General features: G+C 30.1%; 1 protein-coding gene across 4 annotated transcripts in view; it reads right to left on the bottom strand.

Annotated features, from left to right (window-relative positions):
- Positions 1 to 5,341: 5,341 nt before the first annotated feature.
- The window catches only part of LOC107437245 (protein PALS1), a 158,069-nt gene continuing 147,952 nt past the window's right edge, over positions 5,342 to 15,458 (bottom strand). For all 4 annotated transcript variants that reach the window (XM_016049176.3, XM_071179143.1, XM_016049177.3 and 1 more), the window contains 5 exons: positions 13,573 to 13,631; positions 13,422 to 13,496; positions 9,941 to 10,105; positions 7,436 to 7,638; positions 5,342 to 6,924 (listed from right to left, as the gene is read on the bottom strand). In XM_016049176.3, the coding sequence (XP_015904662.1) occupies positions 6,625 to 6,924; positions 7,436 to 7,638; positions 9,941 to 10,105; positions 13,422 to 13,496; positions 13,573 to 13,631 (802 nt within the window). In that variant the 3' untranslated portion in view covers positions 5,342 to 6,624. The remainder of the gene's footprint in view (positions 6,925 to 7,435; positions 7,639 to 9,940; positions 10,106 to 13,421; positions 13,497 to 13,572; positions 13,632 to 15,458) is intronic.

Below are 15,458 nucleotides of genomic sequence, written 5' to 3'. Positions count from 1 at the left end.
TCAGACAGTACGTTTTTATGTGCATGCACTCATTAGAATATATTTGAGGTCACCTCTTAGAATCATTGAATCTTAGTGCTTGAAAATACAATCATAAGTTATTCAAGGCATTTTGTTTATTTTATTATTACTTTTTTTTGTACTCTGCATTTTATAATCCAATACCAAATGCAGTATTTAAAAATTTAATTTCAGTATTTACACAGGCTAAAAATGATCCCAAAAAGTATGACCTTTGAAGTTTGACTTATAAAAAGGGGCACAGAAATTGAATCTGCCCCTACGCCCCAGACATTGGTAAAAATTTTTAAATATCCAAATGCACATTAGATGAGACATTTTTAGAAAATTACAATAAAGTATTTTTTTTTTAAATAGAAAAGTATACTACTAAATAGTTAACTCATTAGACAAGTGCTCATGAAGAGATAGTCATAAATTTATGCACTTATTAACATACTACATTTCGTTTAAATTCTTCTGCAAAAATTGAATATTATGTGCCTGAAAAAGTTAAATTCTTCTGTGTAACCCGGCACATTCCGATTCGGTAAAATGCATGTGATTGTAATTCTTAAATTCCATTACAATGGATAGTCCGCAGAGATGGACAAGGTGAAAAACGCAACCTCATCAATTTTTTGAAAAAAATCACATCCATTATGCTGTTCTTTTATAATTGTAAATATTTTATTACTTTTTGTATTGTTATTTGTTTATTACTAATTTCTTTTTGTTGCTTTAACGACAGTTAAAACGTAAATTTTTTTAACAATAACATTCCTCGCTTTCTATTTATTTATTTAGCACGAAATCATGTTAAGAATTTCAAACGAAATGTAAATAAATTAACTTTTCTAAACGTATATAATAATATTCAAGTATATATACCTTTCTAAGTGCATATAATTTAGAGAATTTTTAAGCTAAAAAAAAATAACATTTTGAAGGAGGGAAACAAAGTACTGAGAATTATAGCGTTTCCACACTTCAACACGAACATTTGAAGGCACTAACAAAAAAGCTTTTTTCTAGAAATACAATTAATAAAGGCATGACTTTTTTGAAAATAAAATATTTTACTAAATGCATAATATATTATCCTACAAATATTTATATGAAATTGATGGGCATTTCTTACAAATTGGTTCACAACTGAGAAACCAAAGGAAAAAAAAGAAAGTTGCATCATTTTGAAGAAAAAAAAAAAATCCCAAGGCTCTTTCAAAAAAAAAANAAAAATAGAAAAATAATAATCTATTTTCCAGGACAGTAAATATCATTGATAAAATAAAAAATTTAGGTCAGTTGAGTGAATTTTAGCGCTAGAATGTGCAAGAACGAAAACCTATTTTTTAAAACCTACATGACAGAACAAATTTTCTATGCTTTAAAGATAATTAAAAACGTGACTTTCTTAAGGCCACATGAAATAACGTTTTTCAGCAATTATTTTCGCAACTGTGCAATCATGTGTGTTAGGCTATGTTTTTAGCCAATGATGCTCAAACTGTGTATGAGCACTGGCTAAATCCCCCCCACTCATAATATAAAGGTTAATCAAACATAAACTTGTACCAAGAAACTACTTTCAACTTAACAATAAATCATAATTATAAGTATAGGTCGTTCACCAGGAGTTGGCACTTGGCTCCACCTCCTCGGACGCAGAGTTCATTTCAATGTGGGAGTAAGAGGAGAAACATCTCCGCACTTGAAAATGAGAACCGATAATGCGCGCCAAACAGTGAATTCTTTTTCAGTAACTTACCTCGCTTTATCACCAGCTATTATACCTTTCGTTAGTTTAGCTAACTAAATATATTTAAAAATTAAAAACTGCTCTTTTCCCAGCAAAATATCTCAAAAAGGACAACTATTCACTCAAAAGAGACAAAAATCATCAAATTTATAAAATAAAATGCACATGTTAAAAAAATGCTCATCAAGATTTGGAAATAAATATTTTTGTCATACGATCGCTAAATAGCAACCTTGTTTAGGATTGTTCACATCTCTCTCTCTCCCAAAAATAGCGAAATATTATCGGATACCACGTGATGAAATCAAGTGCCAACTCCTGGTGAACGAACTATAATCATATTTCATACCTTGCTCATGGGTCATTGTATACAATACAACGATGTTTAATCATTCCCTATTTAACCAGTCAATTTTGCACACGATGCCAGATTTTTTTCCCCTTTGCCAGTGACATATATGTATTCCTGCAACAACTTATCATTTAAGAATTGAGTGGATTTCAAAACAAAATTTCTAAAAACTATAACAACGTTTATAGTTATTATTAAGAGAGACGTTTTTTTAAAATTAAAAATGCGGAAGGAGGTATACATTCAAGTTCTATACACACATGTAAACTTTTTTTTAAAAATCAGAAACTCTTCGTTTTTCAGAATGTTCATCAAACATCTCCAATCAAAGCATTTTCAGATGTATAGAAATCTTTCCAACCTTTAAAAAACAGACTTTTTGAGACCAGGACATAGCCGAATGAGTAAAACAATAAATTCTCACATTCTTTATACTAATGTAAGTCACTTTTTTACCCCTAAAAATTACAAAATAACAAATTAACTTATTGTTTTAAAATAGATTGAGTGATGGATTTAGAATTTTTTGAAAACGTCCTATAAAAACTTTCCTCTAGTTTGCCTTCCCATTCAAACAATTCTGTAAAGTTCATTTCGACAAAGAAAAAGAACGGAATTAGGTCTGGATTTTTGTTATTTGCTTATTGCTGTTTTGTTATTTACAAGCCACATGTCAGTGAACACATTTTTGCTACTCATTTCAAGCCATTTTGTATCAATCTTATATCAAAAGAATGAAAATGACTGTTCTAAAAATATATAAGAATATCTGAAAAGCACAAAACAGTTTCTGGAATATCAAGAAATGAGCTCTTTTCCACAAACTATAAACAAAAAACCTAGCAGCTCAAAAAATAAGCAATTGAAATGTTACTCAAATTATTGCAAAAGATATATGCCTTGTGAATGCAGTATTTCGCATAGAGTTAGTTAAAAACACTTGTTTATCAGACTTTTCAAAATATTTAAACTAATATTGCTAATATGGGGGGTGGGGGTGGACTGACACAAAAAGCCTCAAGGTTAGAAATAAATTTCTAACCTTGATTGAAAATTTCTAAGCTTATTCAACAAAATGGTTCAAAAATTTTAAGTTAAAACACATTACGTGTATTAATATTATAATATTTATTATATATATAAAAATTTAAATATAATTTTATGTAGGACAATCTCCCTAAAGGTGTAATAGAATCTTTGAATTAAATGGCATCACAGGCGAAATCTGTGAACAATATGGAAACTAAAAAAGAGTGGCCTTATAAACTCATTATTTAATTTGTCACTTTCTGACCTGTGTATTAACCTCTTGAGGGGAAAAATAAGCGAATTCATTTCTGATCATTTCGAAAGACTACACCCCATTGCATACATATTTGTGCAAGACATATAAAAGATCTTGACACAGCATTTAGTACAGAGAGACTGAATTTTCTTGGGATGATCTGCAGATAGGCATAATTATAATAGAGTTGTGAGTACATAAAAAATGTGAAAGATTTATCCAATTTTGACTCATTTATGTGATGTATGTAAATTTTGACAAAATATAATTCAACAACAGTGGTATAGAGTGAATGTTTCTTTTTTTGAGAGAGATAAATGAGATGGATAATCCTCAAGAGATGAGAGCACAAGACAGACTTCTGACAACAATTAAGTTTAAAGTTAATCCACAGCAATTTTATAAGAGTCAGTTTATAACTCAGGTGACGGAAATCAATCGCAAATTATTTAATACTTTATTTTAAAAAAAATATCATTCCCCCCCCCAAAAAAAAATAAAAGCAGATTTGTGACATTCATGACTTTAACTTATCAAATGCAACACAAAAATTATAATAAGTATCAGAATGTTCACAAATAATAATAAGAGAATTAAGTTTCACTGGGACAGTTATTTGATAATATATTTAACAAATAGGAGTAAGTTATATTACGGTGTGAAAGAGAGAAGGTCCGAAGAAATAAAGTTCAAAATCACTTTAACAAAAAATAGATTTAAGTATGAATCTGCCTTTAAAATAATTTACAAAAATTTTCTTAGACTTTAATGTGAATGTTTCAAAAACAAAAATGCAATTTCCTTGAATGAGAATCGTCCCACTCAAGTAACGCATGCACCATTAGATAGTTTTTCCTCAAAAATTTATTACAATGTCATTTAAGTAATAAAGTGCATATAATTTTATTGTCAATAGAATTCATAACTGGCTGCTTTTAATGTGATTGTTTCCACTTTTTGAAATGGAGAGACAAACATTTTATGACATTGTTCGATGAGTGGATAGCTAATTGCTAAACTGCCATATTTACAGTCTTGATTGTGAAGTGTTTCTTACAACTCATTTACTTTATTCCCTTTCTGTAACTATGTTCATGCATAGGAATAGGGTACTTGCACTTTGAAAAGATCAAACTTACCCACACGTCACCTATGACATCCACGCCAGCTGATCGTCAATAAACAAAATGGCATGTCAAAGTTTTTTTTCACTTAAGTTAGAATGTTAATTAAATACAGCGCCATATATGGTGCATTGAATTTGTTGAAATATAATTCTTAATTAGATTTATTATTTGTTTACGCATTTTATTGTAACATGTGATATATTTTAGTTTTGTGCACCTGTCAGCCTTTGTGCACAATTAAATTATGCTCTACACGGCATTGTGTTAAGTAAGAAATAAAGGTTGAAGGAATTAATATCATTGTGAAGGATTATAGAATGTATCACTTGAGAGAATTGAATCTTGAATGGGTTAATCCTAAATAAAATGAAAAGAACAGTTCCTAACATGAACAAAGCCACATTTTAACAACCAATCAGGCTCGAGATACGCCACACTACTTCACTTGCGAGTATCCCATTGTATCGGTAGTCTATTTTTTTTCTTTTCGTGTGTTTAGATTAACACATTACCAATTTCATCAAAATCTGTTTACGAATTCCGGAGATAAATCATTTTAGAAACATTTTAATTTTGAACACCAGGACAAAAACGGTCCTTTTGATCCATTCACAGTACACCATTGTTCAATGAAAAGTTATTCAACGAACAAAAAGTAATTTTTTTAAGACATGAAATAACCAAAAAATATCTAATAACTTTTAAGAACTCTGGCCGAATGCAAGTCCAGGAGAAATTAACCATGTATAGAAACAACAGAGTTAAAACTTACAATAAATATTATAACATATATGCTGGGATCAATAATAGATGTATTAAACATTTTTCTTTAAATTTATTATATTGAAACAGAAAAATCAACAGTAAATAATAATACTGATAGACAATCACACATTAACATCATAAGAAATATAAAACAAATATAACACATCAGAAGTTCAGACGGCTTTAGAGTGAAATGTAATGAGAGAACAATATTAAAGAATCATTCATAAATACATTAAAATGTAAAAGTTTAAATCTTAAAACATTAGAGAAATGAAATATCACTTCAAAAATAGATGCAGCTTTATCATTATTAATTCATACACTGCAAGCACATTGTGCAATAGTTCTGAAATTAAAAGACACTGTTGTATATTTAAATAAAGTTTCTCTTCTATCAAGGGGAAAAGCAGTTAAGTTTAACAATTAAATACTTTTCAGGCATGCCAATTTATCTTCTCTCTAAATCCCATAATCAAGATATAGAGTTAGGCAGAAAAAGTTGCTTAAACGAATGTTAAAAGTCTTAGAAATTATTCAAAAGCTATTTTAATGAAACTTGTTTGATTGTCTATTATCAAAAACAGTGAGTGTGTGTGTGACCCATAACAACTGAGTGTCTCGTAAACACTATACATATTTATATAAAAACACATTCAGTATATGTTATTAAAATTCAGCTACAAATATATATATTTATATATATGTACACAATTCATTGCAACAGTAATAAAAAAATGTTTTTGTGAGTATTAAAAATTATTGCAATCACAAACTTCAGAATGTGAGTTTTTATTTTGATTGAGGAATTCTCAAAAGATAAAGGTTCTAATCATTTCTTAGGCAATCGTCGTCGTTCCTACGAATGACATTTCATACATTATCTCATTACTAGGTCATGTCACAAAAAACTTCCAAAATATATCTTTGCAACATTAAACATAATAATCAATGGAAGCAGTTCAAAAAGACACTTTTGAAAATGTTTCAATTTAACATTGACCATTCCATGAGAAAATAACAGGAACTGAAAAATTATTTTAAAATATATTTTAACACTTACGAGAAAATGAATTTTCATTTTTTCTTAAATATATATTTTTTTAATAATTTTTTTCACTGCAAAAAATATTTTCTTAAAAATATTTGTTGCTAATTGTTAACAACATTAAAAACTTTAAAATGTTCTTTTGCCAAATATTGAGATTTATAATAGATTACTGTTTTTGGCCCAGATAAAGTTTAAAACGGTTGTTGTCGTTGAAATGACATTCACAGATGACTTGCCAATGAAATGAGAACAAGAGTTGTTAAGGCAACAGTGCAGATAAAACTAAGAGGGGTCGTCTTTAATCCAGCTAGCAGGCACCCACTGGGGTTCCCTCTCGATGACGCTGATCTCGTGCAGCAGTTCGCTGTACGTTTTTTCGAGGTCCACATTGATGAGCACCAGATCAAAGTAGTGACCGTAGAACTCCTCCATTTCTCGAGCTTTCTCTATAATGTCCTTCAGCTCGTCGTCCTTCACTGCATTGTCCATTTTGAGACAATTTTGTCTGAGCTTCTCCAGGGAGGGTGGTGCAATAAAGACTACATATGGCATCAAATCAGATTTCTTCAATATCTTCAGAGACTGGAAAAAAAAAGGGTTTTCTGTTAAGTACCAAAGATAGTCTGTCACTCAGTTTTTCTTTTTATATATTTCGATGCAAAAAAAAATTTAATTTAGGGAAATTAAAATATTTGAGTACTTTTATGTAAATCCAAAAAATAAGCTTTAATACAGTTTTAAAATCCAATTGAATGATAAACAGTATTTTAAATCACTCTGGTGTGTTAAAAAATATGTTAAAATAGTTCTTAATATAATTTATGTAAAAATCATTCTGCATTAAAAAATATAAAAATATTTTAACACTACAAAAGTAAAAATTTCCTTAAAAAAAAAATCAATTTTTACTAGCATTAACATTTTAACTAACATTAAATGTGCTTGCAAAGATACATTTAGAAAACTTGTAAAAATGCATAATTTTCCATTGTAATACATTCTTAAAAATTATCTAAAGAAAGAAAATCCGCAACAAAATTTAGAACACAGGAGAAGAGGACGAAGAAATAATAAGATAGAAAAGGAAACTCACTTGAGGATGCAGGTTGAGGACGCACGTCTTTCCGGCTTCGATGACACTGCGAATGGCATCGAGGCTCGTTCCGTAGTAACTCTTCTGGTATTCACCGTGCTCCACGAAGCGACCGGCCAGAATATCTGCCTCAAACTGCGTCCGGCTGATGAAAAAGTAGTCAACACCATTTACTTCAGAATCTTTCTTCGTTCGACTAGTATCTAAGAAATGACAGTTACCAATGAAATCAAACTCTATAGCATAAAATTAAAACAGCATTTTAAAATCAGGGGACTTTTATTAACATAGTATAGTTTGGCAGGGTTATACTGTGATGCACAAATCAAATTATCCATTTTTTTTAATAGCATGAAAACCGTCACAAGAAGAATGTAAAGGTTCATATACTGGATGCAGGTGATAACTTTATATAAATTAGAACAACATTTAGGATGACTTGAACATAGTTTTAATAAGAAATGTGATACAACAATGCATGTCAATCATCAAAAAAGTAACAACTAAAACAGGAGCAAAATCTTTCAACAAAAAATAAGCTCCTTTTCATAAATGACGATGGATGCAAGACAATCACAGCAACAACAGAAATTAGCCATCGGCATGGAAGCGAGCTCTATTTAAACCCACATTTGAATGACATAGTTTTAATGCCGATCTCGCAAAAATAAACTACGTTGAATGTCACTCATTTAAAAATGCAAATTTTTATCTATGATGTAAATTGTACTGCATTTGATGGCTCCTCTCCCTGACAACAGACAGCGCATTCAACCAAACAGGTGTAAATTAACATAAGAATTTAGTTAGTAATGTACGTAGGATAAAGCTTTTGATCTTCTTCATCGATAGAACATTACAATAGGTATACTTTTGTGGAAATCATTCAATCTTATGAAAAATATTATATTACTTGATAAATTAGTTAAAAAAATTGTACTACAAAATATGAGAGTGTAAGAACTCACTGCTCAAAAAATTGTTCGGACATACATGGATATATTCAAAGTTAAATTAAGAATTCTTAAAATATTTGCTAATCATGGAATCTTGTTAAAAAAAATGTGCTAAAAGTAGTACCAAGTCAATACTAATATAATGAGGAATACAACAAAAATAATAAAAAATACAAAATAAGGAATATAGAAATGTAATCAGGCTAAGAAGAAAGCAATGTACATAAAATGTTGGATTGACCATTACATCTCAAACTAATTAAAAGAAATAACCTGAGATACTTTTCCTTCATTAAAAACAAATGCTTCAAGTTCATTCGATTATCATAACAAAAGGAAAAGTGGTTTAAATCATTTCTATGAAATTTTATCTATCAAACAAATCTTTCTCAAGTTTTATTTCCCTGAAAGAATATTAATCTTTACCCAGAAAGAATATTAGAATTTTTGCAAAAGCAAATAGGGCTTTATGTATCAGTTCTTAATGCATCAGTAATTAATAATGAGGTGCATGTATACAAATATGAATATATCCATGCATGTATTTCTTGATGAGTTTTTTAAGACTCTTCATACAAGGTGACAATTACTATATGGATATAAATAAATTATATGCCATTTTCTTTTGAAAAAAACATTAATACACTATATTTTATGTAAAGAATTTTGTTCGGGCCCTCAGCCTGTTCAAGCGTCAGAGACAGTTGTCTCTCTATCCTATATAATATCTACAGATATAAATATATATATAAGATATTTTTTTTTAATCTAATTTTTTTTACATTTCCTTCTGTTTTTAATTGATTTATGTATTTAAATACTTAGCAAACTTATTACTTCCCAGTCTAATGAGAATATTTACTGATATTCTGCAGCTTTTCACAGAAAGATTTGCTAATTTTTTTAAAAAATTGTTTTTCTAGAAGAAATTGATGCATAAGTGTTGTTCATTTACGTCGCACTAGAGCTGCACAATGGGCTATTGGCGACGGTCTGGGAAACATCAATGGAGGATGATCTGAAGGCATGCCATCACAATTTTGATCATCTGCAGAGAGGATGGCCGCCCCCGCTTCGGTAGCCCAACGACCTGCACGCGAAGTCGAGCACTTTACGGTAGAACAGTTTAACGAGGACCAATACCGCACACCCTCGGTCCCTACGCAGACTGATCCAAATGGTCACCCACCCGCACACTGACCGTAGCCAGTGATGCTTGACTTCGGTGATCTGCTGAGAACCGTGTCTTAACGATCAGTCCACTGCGGGACGATGCATAAGTGTCAGTGCAATCTTAAGTGTCAATTTTATCCTAAATAATATAATAAATTTTATAAGAAATTCTCCATGAAACAGAATTGTAAATAAACAAGAGGTTTTGATTTCAAACCTTTTTGTTTCAATTTCACTAAATCTTTATATGCATATTGTAAATGTATTTGTATTTATGTTATCAAATCTTATCAGTTTCTATTATTGATAAGAAGTTAGCTAATTTCAATAAAATTTTTTTTAAAAAATACAGTAAGCAGCAGGGTAAAATACTCACGAGGTACAGCCGCAGCAAATCTATTAGTGTCTTCCATGAGCCTTTGTCTCAGCTCATGCCGGCCCACTTTCTGGGGTCCAATCAAGACCAGAGGTCGCTTCTGGTGAGCCCTCGGGTAATAGAGCCGCACTTCTTCATAGGTCAGAATCTGGTCTGTATCTGTCTCTAAAAACCAAAAAACCCAATGAAACTAATTAGTTCTTCAGGAATAATAATTTAACATGAACAAGCTGTAAAAATACAAATACATAAATTACTATAATAAATTTAAAAAAAGAAAAAGGCCTGTTATTAGAGCAAAATGAATGTCACTACTGGTCCCAGGACAGCTAGATATAACAAATGGTGATTAGAAAATTGTTTGCTGATGGCCAATTTTTTGTCGAAAATGCACCACTAAAAAAAATATATATATTTTTTTAATGAAATTATTAAGAATATTCTACAAATCCTTTTATTTCACACTTGTTTCTAGAAATGTTTTTCATTTTAGAAATAAAGCTTGTAATGTGTATTATATTTTGAGAAAAGTTTTGAAAGAAATGCCTTGCATTACTATTAATAGTTTTTTGAATCATTCTATTTTTGAAAAGAAAACACCACAGTTAAAAATGATACATTTTGCTAGTAGCAGAATTTCCAAATTTTGCCTCATATTAGTCTTTATATCTCAACCTTTTCATACCCAAGAACAGGGTATCTGCTACACTTAAGATTTTCAAATTCATGACTAATTCCAAGAATTTTTCATGACTTAACGAAGTTACTATTTTCTCCGACAAAAACGCAACAATAAATTTAAAAAAGTATTATAATAACATTAATTGAAATGATAGGTATAACCAAAACTGTTATACTCTGCATCGTCATATTTATAGATTTTAAATTTAAAAAACAGAGTCAAGAAAGACTTAAAACAATAAAATAGTTGAAAGAAATAGAAAAGCAAATAATTCCCCCCCTTTTTTCCCCCGCAAAATTATATTCTGAAGATACTCTTCTTGTTCATCAGAAAGGAAAGAAATACTCCTAATTTTTCTTTTCTCATTTCGGAATTAAAAAAATTCGCCAATGACTGGTTTGCTTCAACTAGAATTTTTAATTGATAAAATTAAAAAAATAAAAATTCTTAAATCACAGAATTTTAAAAAATAATTAGCTCTAAAAATGTTTTTTCTTTCATTTTTTGAAAGAACACCATAATTTTTAAAGAACATGATAAAATCATTTTATATTTTAAAAAAATATGACTGAGTGGTGATTTTGTTAGGAATTCAGATATTTGGAACAGGATGAAATCTGAGAGGGGGATTCCATTTTAAAAATTAGATTTTTCGGAGACCTAAATGCATGACTTTCCATGATTTTTTTAAAAAAGTAGTAAAAATCATGACATTTCATGAAAAATTTTGTTCAATACTGAAATTCATGACCTTCCATGATTTTTCATGACTTTCCAGGTGTGCGGATACCCTGCAAGAACGTAAAGATAAAATTTTAAAAAATTGACAACAACATACACTGAAATGAACAAAAACCTATCCTCTTAATTTTAGAAAAAAAAATTCCTTCATTTTTTAGGAAAATTTAAATGTTTCACCCTATTTTATCCAAACCATGCAATTTTTCACCAGAAAACTGTGAATTTTTTATTTTATTTGTAGTGTCAAATATTAGAATTTGAAAGCAAAAAATGTCATTAAACTAGGATGGAAACATGTAAAAGTTTCACTAAAATGTGGAATTTTTACAACAAATAATTGTAATAGATGTTAGAATTATTTAACTCTAATCTTAATAACTAACTGATTACTGTTACTGCCAATTTTAAAACAGGTTATTTTTTAGGTGTAATGTAGGAATTTTTCAGGCTTTAGACCAAACATTTAACCTTCTCTGACTATTACTTGCTTTTTAAAGCTAAAATAAAATTCTCTGGCAATTGCAGGTACCATGGAAGGTGAACCATGGAAGTTCTGCCTATACAAATGTAGGGTCTAATGCATACTAAATAAATGGAATGCATATTAGTTCTTTTTTCCTAATTATATATTTATGAAAATAATGTAAATGCAATAATAGTTGAAATAAAATAGTGCCCAGGCATTTTTCTTAAAACATCCCAAAAATGGTAGAGCTGACCCATAATTTTCTAGTGTGAAAAAAAATAATGCACGAGTAAATTTTTTATAGGTAATATTATATTCAAACACATATATAAAAAATTTCTTTTTCTTCTTTATAGCTGACAAAGAAAATATGAACAATTCATCTTTGCTTTTCTGTTAGATCAGTCCTAATTGAAAGCTTTATTTGTACAAATCCATTTTTGTTTTATAATGGATAAAGAATTCATAATTTAAATAGGGATTCACTTTTAATAAAAAGCTACCCAGATGAAGTCACACTTTTTCTAGTTCAGAAAACAATTGTCTTCTTTCACAAATTCTGAAAAGGGTCGTATTAAAAAGGCATCCATTCACATGAAATTCAGCGATCCCTTTAACCCCATAACAATCGGTTAATTTTCAAGAAAACGGTCATAAAAGTGCCTATTTTTTTTGGCTTTTGTATTTGTATTAATAATTTGATTAGGGCTGCAACTAGTTAAAAATAAACTATTTACAATTACCTCAAAAATATCNTTATAATGGATAAAGAATTCATAATTTAAATAGGGATTCACTTTTAATAAAAAGCTACCCAGATGAAGTCACACTTTTTCTAGTTCAGAAAACAATTGTCTTCTTTCACAAATTCCGAAAAGGGTCGTATTAAAAAGGCATCCATTCACATGAAATTCAGCAATCCCTTTAACCCCTTAACAATCGGTTAATTTTCAAGAAAACGGTCATAAAAGTGCCTATTATTTTTGGCTTTTGTATTTGATTAGTGCTGCAACTAGTTTAAAATAAACTATCTACAATTACCTCAAAAATATCCTGGTACTGCCATCAGGCGTGTAAAATGAGAAATGAAATGTTTTCCGGGCAAAAGAAATGAATCAGTTTTATTCTTATTGGCCCGTTACTACTGAACACTTCAGCCAGTCATTTTCACGGGAGAGAGAAGGAAAGGGGTTAAAAGATATTTAATTTTAAAAAAATTACATTTCATTATTTATGAAACAGATTTTTACTGGGCTTCAATTTTCCCCTGCACTTCATTAAAAATATTTCTCTGTAAAGAAGTCATCTTAATTAAACGAAGGATCTTCAATGTTTCAAAAGGAAGCTTTTAAGAAGTGAATTTCACAACTCATTTTGTGATTTAAATGGAACGAATCTGGGTCATTATTACTGTCACCAATTTAGAATCCTGGCAATGGAAGATTTTTCTGTTTTGGTCTTTTTCCTTTTTCTCACATATTTTTTTTTTAATACAAAATAACTCATAACATGTAATGAAAATAAATTTGCTATGTAGTGACTTTTATCACAAAAAGAAAACCACTTCTAGGATTAAAAAAAGAATAGAGTACCATCACTGTAGTTCAAATTGTAGAGCTTTTTCTTTTTCCTTCTATGATGTCTTTTAGCACAAAGAAATTTTCCAGCTAAAAATACATACAACAACTATGTATTACTACATCAGGAAAAATGAAATACAAAAGGAAATACAAAATATAGTACCCTTCTTTGCTTTCTTTTCCCTTACATCCCCAACAACAGCTTGTTTCACAACTTCTCTTCTGAAATAGAGAATTTTAAGTTAAGAACTTTTACCAATCATTTAACAAGGCCCACATTTAGAAACAAAATCAAAATTCATTTTGATTGAAGACTAGAGACAGCAAACAGTTATTTAATATACATGAAGAACTGTGGCAATGAATAACAGACTCATAAAATTGCAATGACAATGGATTTGATAAAAGAAATAGTAAAAAAAATTATATATTTAGCAGGATAATATGAAGGACTGATGTATTTACACTTACATATTAGGACTATATCAATGCCTTTCATTTTTTTTTATGAAAATGAACGGCAGAAAATTCAAATTTAATGAGTGAACATCTAGAACCACAGAGTAAATCAAAGATAATCCCCCAACTATTTGAACAAATGAGTAATTGGGTGAGCAGTGGACTGTCAACCCTAAAAATTAAATAGTTAAAAACTTACACATTTTTTAAATAATGCTCACATTCCACCTTCAGCTGTAAAATAAATTTGTTTCTCCGATGAGAAATTTTTTTAGAAAAGTGTTAAAACCTAGTCAGTGCTCAGATATTATATTTATGTAATTAACTAAATATTTATTATGCATACGTTTGAGCTAAATAATTATTTGCAGAAATAAGGTCAAAAATGCATAAAATACAAAAAATCATAAAGGTCAAACTTTTCAGAGTTTTCCTTACACAACTACTAAGACCAGATTTTCTACATGGAAAGAAAGAAGGTCTATTCATTCCTGTGTCCAAATTTATAGCTTTAAATAGCGTCTGAACTAATTAATTCTTCTTCTTCAGCACGACAGCCCCTTACAGGCCTTCACCACACGTAGCCTCCAACGCCTCCTGTCCATGGCGACTTTTTTCCAGTTGTTTATCTTTAATAGTCATCCAGCATGTGTCATCCAGCCATCTAATTGGAGGTCTTCCTCTAGCCCGAAGGATTTTTAAAGGTGGCGATTCGGACTGCATTATTTTCTGGACCTCTCCAGATATGGCCAAGCCATCTTAATCTATTGCTTCGGATGACCTGCACTATCTGTGGCTGTCCATAGAGTCTATATAATTCAAAGTTGCATCTGATTCGCCAACAGCCTCTTTCCTGTACTCGGCCAAAAATATTTCTAAGGATTTTCCTTTCAAAGACACCAAGAGTATGCTGAGTGTCTGCGTTTAGCGTCCATGTTTCACTTGCATAGAGCAATACAGGTAGAATAAGAGTCTTATAAATTTTAATTTTTGACTGATTAGGCTTGATCTTAATTGCTTTCTTAGTCCAAAGAAACACTTGTTTGCCATTTTAATTCTGTTGTCTACTTCTGTTTTTATGCTGTTTTGGTCATTGATCATTGTTCCAAGGTATTTGAATTCATTAACCTTTTCAAAGGTGTAACCATTTATGAATAAAGGATCATGATTTACAGTTGTGGCTGGAGATTCCATAAATTTAGTTTTATCTTCATTGACGGTAAGGCCCATACTTGTGGCAGAGGTTTCAAGAGCCAGAAAGGCCTCTCTGACCTTCCTATGACATCGGCATATGCCAGTAATTGAACTGATCTATTCCAAAGGGTGCCTTTTCGGTCTAATCCACGAACTAATTAATTAGCCTTTTAAATTTATTACACGTCAAATAGTTAAGATTGCATATAAGTAAAATAAAACTTTAGTTCAAAAGTCATTCAAAATATTATACATATATACATAGCTGCCAACTCCTCGTTTTCCCGAAAATTTTATTTTCATATTTAAAATTGTAGCGAAACTTGTGCTATTCCATTAACGTTTTTGAATTGTAATCAGGGCTCGAAAAAAGTTGAAAGCAAAAAATGTCATTAA

Source organism: Parasteatoda tepidariorum, chromosome 3, assembly GCF_043381705.1.
Source record: "Parasteatoda tepidariorum isolate YZ-2023 chromosome 3, CAS_Ptep_4.0, whole genome shotgun sequence".
NCBI lineage: Eukaryota > Metazoa > Arthropoda > Arachnida > Araneae > Theridiidae > Parasteatoda > Parasteatoda tepidariorum.
This window is presented reverse-complemented; position numbering and strand designations above follow the sequence as displayed.